At 36.4% G+C, this 14645-nt stretch overlaps 1 protein-coding gene across 6 annotated transcripts in view; it reads right to left on the bottom strand.

The window, feature by feature from the left end:
• Positions 1-14645, bottom strand: part of dbn1 (drebrin 1) — an 81265-nt gene that overhangs the window by 8913 nt on the left and 57707 nt on the right. For 2 of the 6 annotated variants that reach the window (XM_039676153.2, XM_039676151.2), the window contains exons 6-12: positions 13936-14013; positions 12271-12422; positions 12116-12179; positions 10502-10555; positions 9089-9203; positions 7302-7406; positions 2146-2247 (exon numbers count right to left, since the gene is read on the bottom strand). In XM_039676153.2, the coding sequence (XP_039532087.2) occupies positions 2146-2247; positions 7302-7406; positions 9089-9203; positions 10502-10555; positions 12116-12179; positions 12271-12422; positions 13936-14013 (670 nt within the window). The remainder of the gene's footprint in view (positions 1-2145; positions 2248-7301; positions 7407-9088; positions 9204-10501; positions 10556-12115; positions 12180-12270; positions 12423-13935; positions 14014-14645) is intronic. The other 4 variants (XM_039676152.2, XM_039676154.2, XM_039676156.2 and 1 more) reach the window with 4 other exon arrangements.

Genomic DNA, 14645 nt, shown 5'->3' on the forward strand with positions numbered 1-14645 from the left:
TAGAAAATATCCATCCAATCCTGAAATTGCGCCGAGAGGATTTATCCTGAGCGATTCAAAATTTACCTCAGAATGTCAGCGGGACAGTTTGATGCTTTGCTAGCGATTCTGGAGCCACATATTAAAAACAAGACCACCAATTTCCGTGAACCAATCGATTCTGAACGGAGACTGGCAGTGTGTCTGGTATGGACCAGGTATGGACACACACAAACACACACACACCCGCGCGCGGCCCTGTGGAAGCGCTGGGCAGACAGAACAGCTAGGCTGTTATTGTGTATGTATTGTGTATATTGTGCCCAAATAATACATTAGTTATCGAATAGGCTGCTCAATCACACCTTATTCGATCCTAAATTTCAATCTGATTGAAAGGGGAGGTTTATTAATTTCATAATCCAATAGCTATAGAGAAGAGAACATAAACACTTGATCGAATTGAAAACCGAAACTGAAAGCACGGCGCATAATGTTCAATGATTTGAGGACGAGCTCCCCCGGCCCTGAATTGTCAAAAGACCTCTCAAAATGCTGGCTCTGGATGCGAAAAACGCAGAAAATCGAACCATATCCGATTAATTTTATGACGGAAAAATGAATGGCCTTGTTTTTTGCAATCTCCGGTCACGTTTCCTTTTTCTTTCAAGTCTGGCCTTTTTTTGCGAGGAGGATGCATTCTCCTGTGACTCGGCATATGGTCCGCAACAAATAATAGAGCAAAAGAGCAATCAGCAATCATAGGAGTGCAATGCAGCCGTTTAAACTTGCAGGGAATGCGCCTCTCAATGTGACGTGACGATGGCTCTGAGTCTGAACGAAAACGCGTTGTGGAAACGCGTTTGACTGGTGGTACTTTTTGACCCTCTCTGCTATTATAGTTTTCAAGATGGCGGAACGGACATGGAAGCCTCCGTGAACCTACCCGTCCCATGTACATAAAGATAATAAATTCTTCATTTACGAGGATAAGTCAGATAATTTGCAGAGGTATTTGTACACCATTGAGGACATATTTATGAATAAAAATATTGATTTCAGATAATAAAATACCTAAAAATCTACACAGAGTCCCTTTAAAGGGATACTCCACTTTTTTTGGTAATAGGCTCATTTTACCACTCCCCCAGAGTTAAACTGTTGAGTTTTACCGTTTTCGAATGCATTCAGCCGATTTTCTGCTAATTAGAAGAATATCAGTGACCAGAAACTTTCTGGTCTCATTGACTTCCATAGTAGGAAAAAATATACTATGGAAGTCAATGAGACCAGAAACTGTCCGGTTAATAATATTCCTCTAATTATCAAAAAATCAGCTAAATGCATTCAAAAACGGTAAAACTCAACTGTTTAACTCTGGGGGCGTTGTAAAATGAGACTATTACCAAAAAAAGTGGAGTATCCCTTTAAGAAAGCATTTGTGGGAAAATCAAAGATATGTATGCATGGGTCTGTTTCTTCATGTTCTGATTATGAGCCCCGGTGAAGTGCTTTTCTCAAGCATACTCAGTGCCGTCAGCGTGGACACACAAAGAAAGTCAGTCAGCTGTGAAGGCAAACACAACCTGGACAAACAGAAGAGCCCCAGGATGCATCACAGGGGCCGGTCTGCATGCGGTAGGGACCAATAACAGCTGATGAGATCCCACATTTTAAATCCCAAACAGTCTTTGCTGACTTATTAACTAGTTTTGTGGATGACATTCTGGGAGATTATTTTTTGGGATCTCAACTTTTATTATTTAAAAATAGCACTGCTGCTTCATTTATTAAAGGGATAGTTCACTTTGAAATTAATTTTTGGTATGTTTTATCTTTCCTCAAGGGCATCCAAGATGTAGGTGTCTTTGTTTCCACAGTAGTATCATTTTAGGTCAAACCGTTCTTGTGTGTCAGTCATGTAATGGAGGTCTATGGTCACCACCTCAAATTAGCGTATAGTTTAAGAGGGGTGCAAATACCAGTAAATTGACTAGTGCAAACTTTAGTAAATCACCTTGCATGATTACCTCAAATACCTATAAATGTTGCGTCTGAAAGGGAAACTCCTACAAACTCTTTTTTTTTTTAACGCCAAAACAGGATTTGCTGTTTTTAAATCTGAACATCAAAAAAAGAGAGTTCCCCTTGTTTTTAAGGCCTTACCAAACTCCTTTCGAAAGAAGTCATCCTCCTGAATGGCGATTTTCGGGATGGGAGTGCATCCAGTGGTCATGCTGCGCTCCAGGAGTCCTTCGGTACAGTCATCTGAGACATCACAGAGAAGGTAAATGTTTGATAATCACAAGCAACACATGCCAGACAAAATATCAATCAATCACAACACAGATGACACAATTTACAAATAGTCCGAAAGGATTGCTATCAACGCCAAACAACAGCAAGCAGTGTTTTATCTGTCGTCCACAGTGTTGTGACATTAAAACAGACATGCCACTGTGACCATGAAGACACAACATGGTGTAAAGCACAGAAAATGAGGTCGTTTTCTGAACATGCATGTTTTATTAAAAAAAATGTCTTATACTCAAAACAGCTGAAGCGAGCTGACAGGTTCAAAAATATGTGGTCAATATAAGACAAGATTTTAAAATTACAATGTAATAATGCAGATTCTATTGGACTTGTTCATGCACTTTTTAGGAAATATCTAAATAATGATAAAAACCCACTGGAAAGAACAATCACAGATGAGGTCTCTTTAAAATCTCAATTCTTTCTCCTGGATAGTAATGATATTTATTTTTGTACAATCTCCGGCCCAGATCCGGCACGCTTTGAATCCACATGTACCAGATGTGACTGACACTATGTTGCTGTCTGGGTCAAATATAGTCTAATATCTACAGTAAAATATCACAAATTGTGCTCAGGGTTGCAGAGACTTCAAAACATCTGCAATCAAAAGTCAGAGATTTCAAATCAACAGCACATTATCAACAATCGTCTCATTTATAAATTTAAGATTAAATTGCTGTTGAAAAAAACATTTTGAAAAGTCACGTCTCCTGAGCAACCTTTGAACTATGAACCCAGCTAACAAAAACTATGTTCTAAGAACATAAAAAAAAATCTGTTTTGTAAAAGTTAAGGAAACCTTCCATTTGCACATTTTGCAAACATTGTTAGTATTATGTGAGCAAGTATTAGTATTTACAAATAGAGCCCAAGTGATAAAGATTTTGAAGGCCGATACCGATACAAATATTTTTGGTTTTAAAAACCGATATATCGGCCGATATTTATTATTTTATTTTTTTTTTCAGAAATGTGCAACAAAACATTAACAGATTTCCCTAACATTAATTATTTGTAGTTATTTATGAGTTTTAACTAAAATAATATGATAATGCATTTTAATTGTCACAACAGAACAGGCTGATGATAGTGGCGTTAGCTAGCTTTGTGGTCAGCTAGTCTATGATGAGCCATAATTTAGCAATGGATAACGTCATACTGCAAATTGTAAAACACACATTTTCAATATAACAGGCCAAGGAGAGATGATACGTCTCATTGCTGTAACTGTCACGCGCTATTAAACAAATACTTCAGTCACATTGTCAAAAGTTAAAAGGACAATCAGTCAACTACACTGTTACAACGTAACGTTACTATTACTAGCTAATTTCTCTTCACTCTCGGCTTATTTAACAGCAGCAAAACTGGACATGACAGTCACACAAATTTTGTCATGCTTATTTGAGTTTAGAGAACTGATGCGGATGTTTTTTTAATTGTTATTCAATAGGGCTGTGCAAAAATTAATTGCGATTAATCGCATCCAAAATAAAAGTCTGTGTTTACATAATATATTTGTGTGTGCTGTATATAATTATTTTGTATATGAAGAGTTCAGATGCAAAAGCCTCTAAATGCCATTTGAAATTTTCTTCTTTAATGATGATTTTTGTCAAGCTTGTATATTTAAGTTCAGTAATTTCACTTAAATGGCGATGATAATTACCTATTAATTGTTATTTAAGTGAAATTACTGAACTTAAATATACAAGCTTGACAAAAATCATCCTTAAAGAAGAAAATTTCAAATGGCATTTAGAGGCTTTTGCATCTGAACTCTTCGTATATAAACACCTATGCATGCATGTATATATTTAAGAATTATTTGCGCTTAAATTCTGTATATATTTATAAATACATAATCTATATTATATAAATATAAATATTTTATATATGAATAACACATTTTCTTAAATATATACATGCATGTGTGAGTATTTATATATACAAAATAATTATATACAGCACACACAAATATTTTATGTAGACACAGACTTTTATTTTGGATGCGATTAATTGCAATTAATTTTTGCACAGCCCTATTATTCAAGCGTTGTATGTCTCGTGCCAACAGGAACGGTGTTGAGTGCCCTCTGGTGGACAAACCATACAACTCCAACACTCATGACATGGTTCAAGCGTGTTTTGTCCGTTTTTATTTTATTTTTGAAAAATTCATTTATCAGCCTAACTAAATGTTTTAGAAAAAATATCATGAACAACATATAAACAATGTTTTTGTGCTAACAATCTTAAAGACCAGATAACTTTGAATGAACATTATATTAATGTTACTAGAAAGAATGTTTGTTCATAACCTTGTCTGCGAATATCCCCCGATAGCTGGGAAATTTACCAATTTGAAATGCAACAAAAAGCACTGAGATGCAGATTTTGGTGGTTAATAGATGAAGATACAGTTCACACGACATATAACAAACACAACTCGTGATATCACGATGATCATTGTATAAACTGCACATGCCAAGTGACAAATCATCTTCCCCCATTTCTGAAAGTGAAATCCACAGTATCATAAACTCTAGATATTGAGTCTTAGTACAGACCCAGTGTTTAGTCCTCCTCATACATAGTCCTTTACACTTGAACACACCACAAGGTCGGCTCCACAACAGTACAGTCACACAAGGTCCACGGAGTGCAAGCCCGAGGGCTCGGAGACCACAATCACATGCGGTGCAGCGTGGCGTACACTCACGGGTCAACAGGACGAAAGGACGCGCAGGCGGGGCCGCCGGTTATCCGTCAGAAAGAGCATGAGGAGAGGAAGGGGGACATGAGGGGAGTAACATTGGTGAGATTCAACCAGATCGCCCTAACCAAAAGAATCAGTTTGTCTCAGACCTCCAAACGTCCATGGCATCGCTTCAAAATAACACATGCTAAATGTTTCCTGCGCAAAATACAAAGTCAAAGGACAACAAGTATAGAACACATACCATGGATCCAGAGAAGATGGCAGTATGGATCAAATAGACGTCTTGAGAACGAAATGGACCGTGACACTGAGAAGGCCGTAGTTAGTTAGCTAGCTAGTACAGCGGGACACAGAACGGGAGACGGCTACAGCTTTGAGGACATTTATTTATCGCATTTATTAAGCGGAGTTAACTCATCTACTTAAAGCGTTAATTCACTTTTCAAAAAACTTTTGCTGATAATTCACTCACCCCCGTGTCATCCAAGATGTCTATGTTTTTCTTTCTTCAGTCGAAAAGAAATTAAGGTTTTTGATGAAAACATATAATGCACTTCAATGGGGTCCAAACGGCTCGTGACTCTGCTGTTCGAATCTTTTTTCTAGTCATTTGATTCATTCAACGGACGAAATGACTCAAAAAAAAGATTCGTTCATTTTGAGTTTGAACAAGAGAGTCACGAACGCGCATCACAGAACAGAGCAAGGCGAACATTTCAGCTTATAAAACTTTATTTGTTTATTTATTTATTAAATGAGCGATCGTTTCGCTTGATAAGACCCTTATTCATCGTTTGGAATCGTTTAAAGCCCTTTGAACAGTTTGCACTGAAACTCTCATTTGGTCCCCATTGAAGTCCATTATATGGAGAAAATCCTGGAATGTTTTCATCAAAAACCTTCATTTCTTTTTTCGACTGAAGAAAGAAAGACGTGGACATCTTGGATGACACGGGGGCGAGTAAATTATCTGCAAAAGTTTTTTTTAAAAGTGAACTACTCCTTTAATATGAAATCATTACATTTCGCTCTGAATTGCATAATGTTAAACAAGAGTTTGAGAACCCCTGGTATACGCGAAGTGGACTGTCTTTATAAAGTATCTACTGTTTGTACACTTACAAAGTTCTCAATGCTTCGTTTTGCATGTATGGACCCTCATTATGTTACCGTGTTAATGTGGGGCTATTTTGAGGCTTGTTAGTTTTAAATGCCCCCATATACTAGCGTTATATGCTAAACAGTTTTTAGAGATAAAACTCTTTACATTCGATTATCATGAAAGCAAATCTCAGAGAACGATTGACTAGGTACCGATGTTTTATTAGACCAAGGGTTCATTTTGCGCCGAAGTTCTTCTTTAAAGGGTTCGTTCACCCAAAAATGCAAATTCTGTCAGTATTTACTCACCCTCATGTTGTTCCAACCCCTTCGCAACACAAATTAAGATATTTAAGATATTAAGATCGCTCCTGCATACTAGTCCATAGGCTTCTTGACTCGAAAAGTCATTAAAGACATCGTTAAAATAGTCCAAGTGACTACAGTGGCTCAATCTTAACTTTATCAAACGACGAGAACACTTTTTGTGCACAAAAAACAACAAAAATAAGGACTTTATTTCAACTATTCATTTATTTCTCCCTCTGCGCGAGTCAGGTTACTAGTTTAATAGCGTAAGCTTCTGTTATTGTACGTCACACGCATCACACACACATGACCAGCGTCGGCCAATAGTGAGCCTTCGTGTGACGTAGCTTTACGCAATCACACTACGCTAACTGACTACAGGCCCATGGAGAAGGATCAAGTTGAAATAAAGACGTTGTTTTTGTGCACAAAAAGTGTTCTCGTCGTTTGATAAAGTTAAGATTGAGCCACTGTAGTCACTTGGACTATTTTAACGATGTCTTTAATGACTTTTCGAGTCAAGAAGCCTATGGACTAGTATGCAGGAGCGATCTTAATATCTTAAATATCTTAATTTGTGTTGCGAAGATGAACGAAGGTCTTACGGGGTTGGAACAACATGAGGGTGAGTAAATTAAATACTGACAGAATGTTCATTTTTGGGTGAACTAAAGGGTTTGGAGCATCATGAGGGTGAGGGTGATCCCTTTAATACTAGCACATACTAACCTAGAGCGTCCCAGTGCTCAGAGCTCAGTGTTGCAGAGGAAGCCAAAAGAAAAACGCTAATTCAGTGAGAAGAGAGGCTACAGGCTAGACTGGTGACCCGGTGACCCTACGTGGCCCTCAGCGAGATCTGTCCAGTACCTACCAGGTGGACCTGGCTGCCGCCGCGTACAGGGCGGAGTGCGTGAGGCGGGCGGGCTGCGATCGGATGGACTGTGCTGCTGCCTCAAGAATGGACTGTCCAAGCGGCCTGGCAAACGGCAGACGGGACCATCGTGTGGGACACACACACACACAAAGAGCGACGTACACAGAAGACGAAACCGGATAGACATGAGGAAATAAATCCAGGGACAGAGAGGGGAGGAAATTTGTGTAAAGAGAGACAGAGAAGCACGAGTTCAAACAGAAGAGATGATGACGGATGTGCACCGTCCGGTTGGGTGGAGGGTAAATAAGGTCCAGGATCGTCAGGAGGAGAGATGAGATGGACAGATGGTTTAAAGGAAATGTCAACAACCAAAACGATGGAGTGAGCAGAAGAAGAGAAAAAAAGAAATTACCAAGAAATAGAGAGAGAGAAAATAAGGTAGAAGGAGAGAGGTAAGAAAACAGCTGTTAGTGTGATGCTCTCACACCCCGTCAACATCAGATGCTAGTGAGGAGTTCGACATTCACTCCAACACTGAATAAACAACGAAATGAGACAATCACCCAGTAAATAATATTGCATTGTTCACAGCAGGAAAATTGCAATAATAAAGCATTCTGACAGTAAATCAATCTTTGTTTTAGCATCCCTGTTGAAAAAAGGTTTAAGATGGTTTCTGTAAAATAGCATTGATCTACTCAGCCTCCGAATTGTGATAAAGTTGGTAAAGCAATTTGGACCAAAAACGGAAAACTTCACGACCTAGCAAACGTGATTGCATAGTGATATCATGTTGATTAAAGGAGTAGTTCACTGCTGATAATTTACTCCATATAATGGACTTCAATGGGGACCAAACGGTTCAAGGTCCAAATGAGAGTTTCAGTGCAAACTGCAAACTGTTCAAAGGGCTTTAAACGACTCCAGACGATGAATAAGGGTCTTATCAAGCGAAACGAGCGGCCATTTAATAAATAAATAGCAAAGTTGAAGTTTTCTAAGCTCAAATGGAAATTAACTTTTTCAAAAATGAGCTTTATCAAAAAGAACAAATCATTTTACGTGTCATTTGGTTCATTCAACGAATGAAATGAACGAATTGACTTGATTTTGATGAACGAGTTGGAACAGGAGAGTCACGAACGCGCATCACAGAACAGAGCAAGGCGAGCATTTGAGCTTATAAAACTTAAACTTTGTTATTTATTTATTAAATGGCCGCTCGTTTCGCTTGATAAGACCCTTTTTCATCGTCTGGAATCGTTTAAAGCCCTTTGAACAGTTTGCACTGAAACTGTCTTTTGGTCCCCATTGAAGTCCATTATATGGAGAAAATCCTGGAATGTTTTCATCAAAAACTTTAATTTCTTTTCGACTGAAGAAAGAAAGACATGGACATCTCGGATGACACGGGGGTGAGTAAATTATCAGGAAAAGTGTTTTCAAAAGTGAACTACTCCTTTAAGAAAACACAGAAATGTTGGGTGTTTGTATTGATCAAAATGACCAGCATGAGGTTATTTAAACCCATTTATAACTTGTAGCCAGCCAGCATAAGAAGTTTAGATCCTTCTCTCTTTAACATCTGTTCTCTATATAAACATATTAATATCTAAATGTCTATATAAGTTAACTATATGAATATGACCCTTAGAAGTCTGTCATGGTGATTCAGAGCAGAGCAGTCGTGTTGTTCAATTCTCATTAAATGACAGATTGAGAGAACAAGTAGCAGGACACACAGAGTATTAGTGGCACTCCAGCTTTCAGTATGATCTTACCGGTCCTGTGCGTGGAGACTGGAGAGATGTCCACACTGTTGGCAATGGCTCTCTCTCTCTGCTTGAAGTATTCCCGTGGGTTATCAGGCCTCTGGGCAATGATGGCTGCTGCCTCCTAGAAACACATTTAATACATCAGTCAGTGTGCAGAAATCCAGTTGCAATGACGAGATCACTGCATTCGTGTAGAAGTTTTCGAGAGAGTTACACATGTAATACTAGCTATTTCTTATGTAAAGCTGTCAGCCAATCACAGCAGTGGGCGTTTACACTGAAGTCTCTCAGCAGACACGCCCCTTAAAACACGGCGCTCAAATCAGAGGCTAAAATCGAGGTAGGAAATGGCATTTTATTTCTAAATTATGCGTTAAGTTTTACTGTAAAAATTAGGGATGCAACGATATGAAAATTTTGGCCGATAACCGATAATTCGTTATATTTGAAAGCCGATAACCGATATATCGGCCGATAAACTTAAATCCAAATTTTTATCTAATTTTGAGAGCCTGATTACAAAAACAAAAGTCTCACAATTAAATCCACGTCCCAAGCGCACAATTATAATGATGTTCTCATTATAGTGTTGTATAGCCGATATGACAGATTTGCGCTGCACATGTTGTCCCGAACCAGATTTTCATTTTTTTGAAGAGATTTCAATCATATTTCAAGAAATTCAAAAACATAAACAGTGCTCAACAAGTGTCTCAGCTGAAGGGAATAATACGTTATTTATCGGCTTTAATATATCGGCCACATTTTCTTACCAGGCCGATAACGATAACATTAAAAATGAACATATATCGTCGTATATCGTGCATCCCTAGTAAAAATCATACTAACATCATATGTGCACCTCAGAACCCCTTCATTATTCCAAACGTTTGACCGGTTGTGTATTAAATGTAATGTGCAGGTAAGAAAGTTTTGCATTAGGATTTGAAGAGTTCAGATGCAAAAGCCTCTAAATGCCATTTGAAATGTTCTTCTTTAATGATGATTTTTATCAAACTTGTATATTTAAGTTCAGTAATTTCACTTAAATAACAATTAATAGGTAATTATCATTGCCATTTAAGTGAAATCACTGAACTTAAATATACAGGCTTGATAAAAATTATCATTCTAGAAGAAAATTTCAAATGGCATTTAGAGGCTTTTGCATCTGAACTCTTCATTTTTTGGCCCCTTCTCATCATGACGATCCAATCGACTGCACACACACAGAAACACACGACTTGTCTTTAAATAGCCCGAGGAACCCCACTGACCCACATGTAAATCCCTGCAGAATATCCGTCATCATCACTCACAACACAACACAAGTCTGCTCCACATTTCAGGGTCTGTTCTCCTTCTTAAAACACTTATTTGAGAAATGAAGCGATGTTAGTGTGACTCGTGTGAACCCACCTCCACCTCTGACTCCTTCTTCTCCAGGTTCGGGTCTTCACAGCTGGGCTCTGTCTGTGAAGAGAAGCAGTGCACCGTTATTTCCAGCAGGGGGCGGAAAAACTTCTTTATTACAGGTACAGTTTTTATCAATTGTTTACATACAAATACTGGTACTATTGAGCAAAACATGTAACTCACAACCCCCTGAACCAATTCTGCTGAACATCAAGCACAATTCAGTTCTAAAACACACTTTTTTCAAAATTTAGTACAATTTTCATGCAGAAAATCCCGTATTCACAAGGAACGCACTGTAATTCAGATACCCACACTAACTCATCACACGAGCAAAACCTTTACAATTAGCAATCAGAGCTTTTTTTTTATTTTTACTGTAACTGTATACAGTATTTTTTCTGTTGTTTTGTATGTAGACCATTGTATGTGCAACTTTGTGTTGGTTGAAATTAGGGATGGGCAACGATTAATCGCATCCAAAATAAAAGTTTGTGTTTATAGTGTGTATAATTAATTTGTATATATAAATACCCACACATGCATGTATATATTTAAGAAATATGTGCATGTATATATTTTATATATATTTATTCACAATTAATATTATATATAAATATAAGTATTTGATATAATAATAAAACTTTATTTTATATAGTGCCTTTAAAAGTAGTATCTCAAAGCACTTTACATAAAAAAATAATGGAATTAGAAAGATACACAACAGTCTCTAGGCAATAAAAACTAAACAAGCAATAAAATAAAAGGCAAATATAATAACAATCACAGTAATCACACAATCACATAAAAGCCACCCTAAAAAAGTACGTTTTAAGGAATTCTGCATTCCTAATCTCAATCTAACCCTAACCCCTATATATTAATAACACATATTTCTTAAATATATACATGCATGTGTGGGTATTTATATATACAAATTAATTATACACACTACACACACATATATTATGTAAACACAAACTTTTATTTTGTATGCGATTAATCACGATTAATCGCTGCCCATCCTTAGTTGGGATGTACATTGTTTTTGTGGGAAAAATAAATACATTTGTTACCGTGTATTTGTGTGTTCTGGGTATAAAAACAATATTCTCAAATATTTTACAACACTTTTGTATGTAATGTCTGTAGTAAATGTAACACTGAACAAACAAAGGCCGAAGTCATTATGAGGAATGGAGAAGAAGTGTTTTCCGTTCATTTGGTTCTTATAAATGTCTTTTCATATGATGGTTTGTGTGTGTCATTTGAAAACAAAATACCATTTTGAAAAGAAATAACATTGTTTTGAATGTAGTTTCATTTTGCAGGAGAATCGAGGGGTTTTGCCGATTGTGTGTGTGTGTGTGTAGAGTTCTGTGAGTATGAGGCATGTAAACAATCGAGAAAAACTGTAAATGTGGGTTCCTCCACATACCAATGTTTGTCATTTATTTACTTCACAAATGACTAGTGCAATAGATCTGAACTGATTTTGTGTAAATACTTCTGTACAGCCCACGGCCAGCCCCCTTATTACTGAAGAAACAGGGGTCAGAGGTCATAGGTCTTACCACCCATTCGTTGCAAGGTTTACTGAAAGCAAAGCACACGCACTCTTACAATCAAGGGTTGATTCCTCGACCTCTCTTTGGCCTCTTCGTCCTCCAGCATCTTCTTCCTGTGGCCGCACATATAAACACGGATAGCGTCATCATACAGTAATGTCTGGCTGAGGATCATGGGTAATGGCGACTGTGGCCTCATGGCACCTGTGTTCCTCGATCTGCTGCTCTCTCTCGCGGTATCGCTTCTCTCGATCCTCCTGCTCTTTTCTCTCCAGCTCCATCCGCTCGGCTTCGAAGCGCTGCCGTTCCTCCGCCATCTTCCTTCTCTCTTCCTCCTTTCTCAGCTCCTCTTCCCGCTTTAAACGCACACGTCACAAAGATATCGGTCAAATGCATTTAAGATTAGATTAGAACATTGTAGAACACATTGAACTGAACATCGAATCAATGTTTGTAAAGGACACAGGCCTCCTTTTTCCATTATAATTATTAGTTATATATATATATACACAGAGCATTTTGCAAGATGTAAACAACACTGGTCCAGAAGCACTTCCTGTTTCAGTTTTTAACACTACATAAAAGCTGGGATAAAATACAACCAGCAGAACATATAAATATGAATCAAAAAGTTAAACAAACATCTTTAAGATGTTTTCTTTACATGTGAAATAAAGAAAACAGTTACAAACTGAAACAGGAAGTGCTTCTGGACCAGTGTCGTTTACATCTTGTGAAATGCTCTATATATATATATATATAACAAAGGAGTCTTTCAGTTCTTTACGAAAATGTTTCAGTTCTAATATATTCCAGTTCTAAAAATGTGGATGTTCTAATATATACTGAGTAATATATATATATAAATATATATATTAGGGCTGTGCAAAAATTAATTGTGATTAATTGCATCCAAGTCTGTGTTTACATAATATATTTGTGTGTGCTGTATATAATTATTTTGTATATATAAATACCTATGCATGAATGTATATATTTAAGAATTATTTGCGCTTAAATTCTGTATATATATATATATATATATATATATATATATACATAATCTATATTATATAAATATAAATATTTTATCTATATTATATAAATATAAATATTTTATATATGAATAACACATTTTCTTAAATATATACATGCATGTGTTTGTATTTATTTATACAAAATAATTATATACAGCACACACAAATATATTATGTAAACACAGACTTTTATTTTGGATGCGATTAATCGCAATTTATTTTTTGCACAGCCCTAATATATATATATATATATATATATATAATTACAGTATATATGAAGAGTTCAGATGCAAAAGCCTCTAAATGCCATTTGAAATTTTCTTCTAGAATGATCATTTTTATCAAGCTTGTATATTTAAATTCAGTAATTTCACTTCAATTAATTATTGTAATAATAATATTTTTTAAATGTCAAAATTACAGTACAGTTAGAAAATAATGAACAATAAAAATTGGAAACAAGTACACTATTTATTATATATATAAATATAAAACATAATTAGGGAAATTAGTGGTTGTTAGTGTCTGTTGTCAGCTGCTTCAGCCATACAATAAATATTGCCTCTATTTCACTCTGTGTTTAGGTGATCAGTTTTAAAATATTTTTTATTATGAATTTTCATAATTTAGGATTGAAGTCAATGCAAAAAAAAAAAAAAAATCCACCAAAAAAAGTTCAAAAGAAATATTCCAAATAAATAAATAAAAGTTTGCTAGTGCCTGAACGGCATCAACGAATCTGACAGACGCACTTCCTCATTAATGTTAAAGGAAGAGGTTGTCACGTTGTGCGGACACTGGATCCAGAAACACAAAGGTATCACATCTCTACCTTGGCTTGTTCCCAGAACTCCTCTCGATTGATCTTCTTCATCTCGATCTCTGCATTAGTTTTCTGGTAGGTGGTGCCCTGTGGTCAGGAGGAAAGGGGAAGTGTGACGACAGGCCATTTTAATTGGACAAAGATATTGATCCAAAGGAGGACATCGCTATGAGGATGGTCTTTCATTCTCCAAACATAAAGTCAGCTAGAGAGCACATATGTTGGGTTTTCATGTTTCATGTTTGTCATTTAGAGTTTTAAAAAACCATAATTTCCCAAAAATGTCCCCACAAGACCAAAAAATTCTGGTATTACTATCCTTGTTGAGACCTTGTGATTAGATTATACCAACATCTCTTAACAGTTCTTAAACTTTACTGGTTGAAACGCTAAGGTATAACCAAATTTTAGGGGATTCAATAAAGCATACATATATGTTATGTGTTTCTGAAAGAAGTCTCTTATACTCACCAAGCCAGCATTTATTTAATCAAAATACAGTAAAAACTGGGAAATATTATTTCAATTAAAAGAACTGTTTTCTATTTGAATATATTTTAAAATGTAATTTATGCCTTTGTGTCAGTGTCACATGACCCTTCAGAAATCACTCGAATATGATGATCTGATGCTCAATTGCCACCCATTAGTGCTTAGTTATTAATACAAGTTCTTATTTTCATTGGCGAAAATGTTTTTTGCTGCTTCATATTTTTGTG

Source organism: Pimephales promelas, chromosome 19, assembly GCF_988280905.1.
Source record: "Pimephales promelas chromosome 19, fPimPro1.hap1.1, whole genome shotgun sequence".
NCBI classification, from domain to species: Eukaryota; Metazoa; Chordata; class Actinopteri; order Cypriniformes; family Leuciscidae; genus Pimephales; species Pimephales promelas.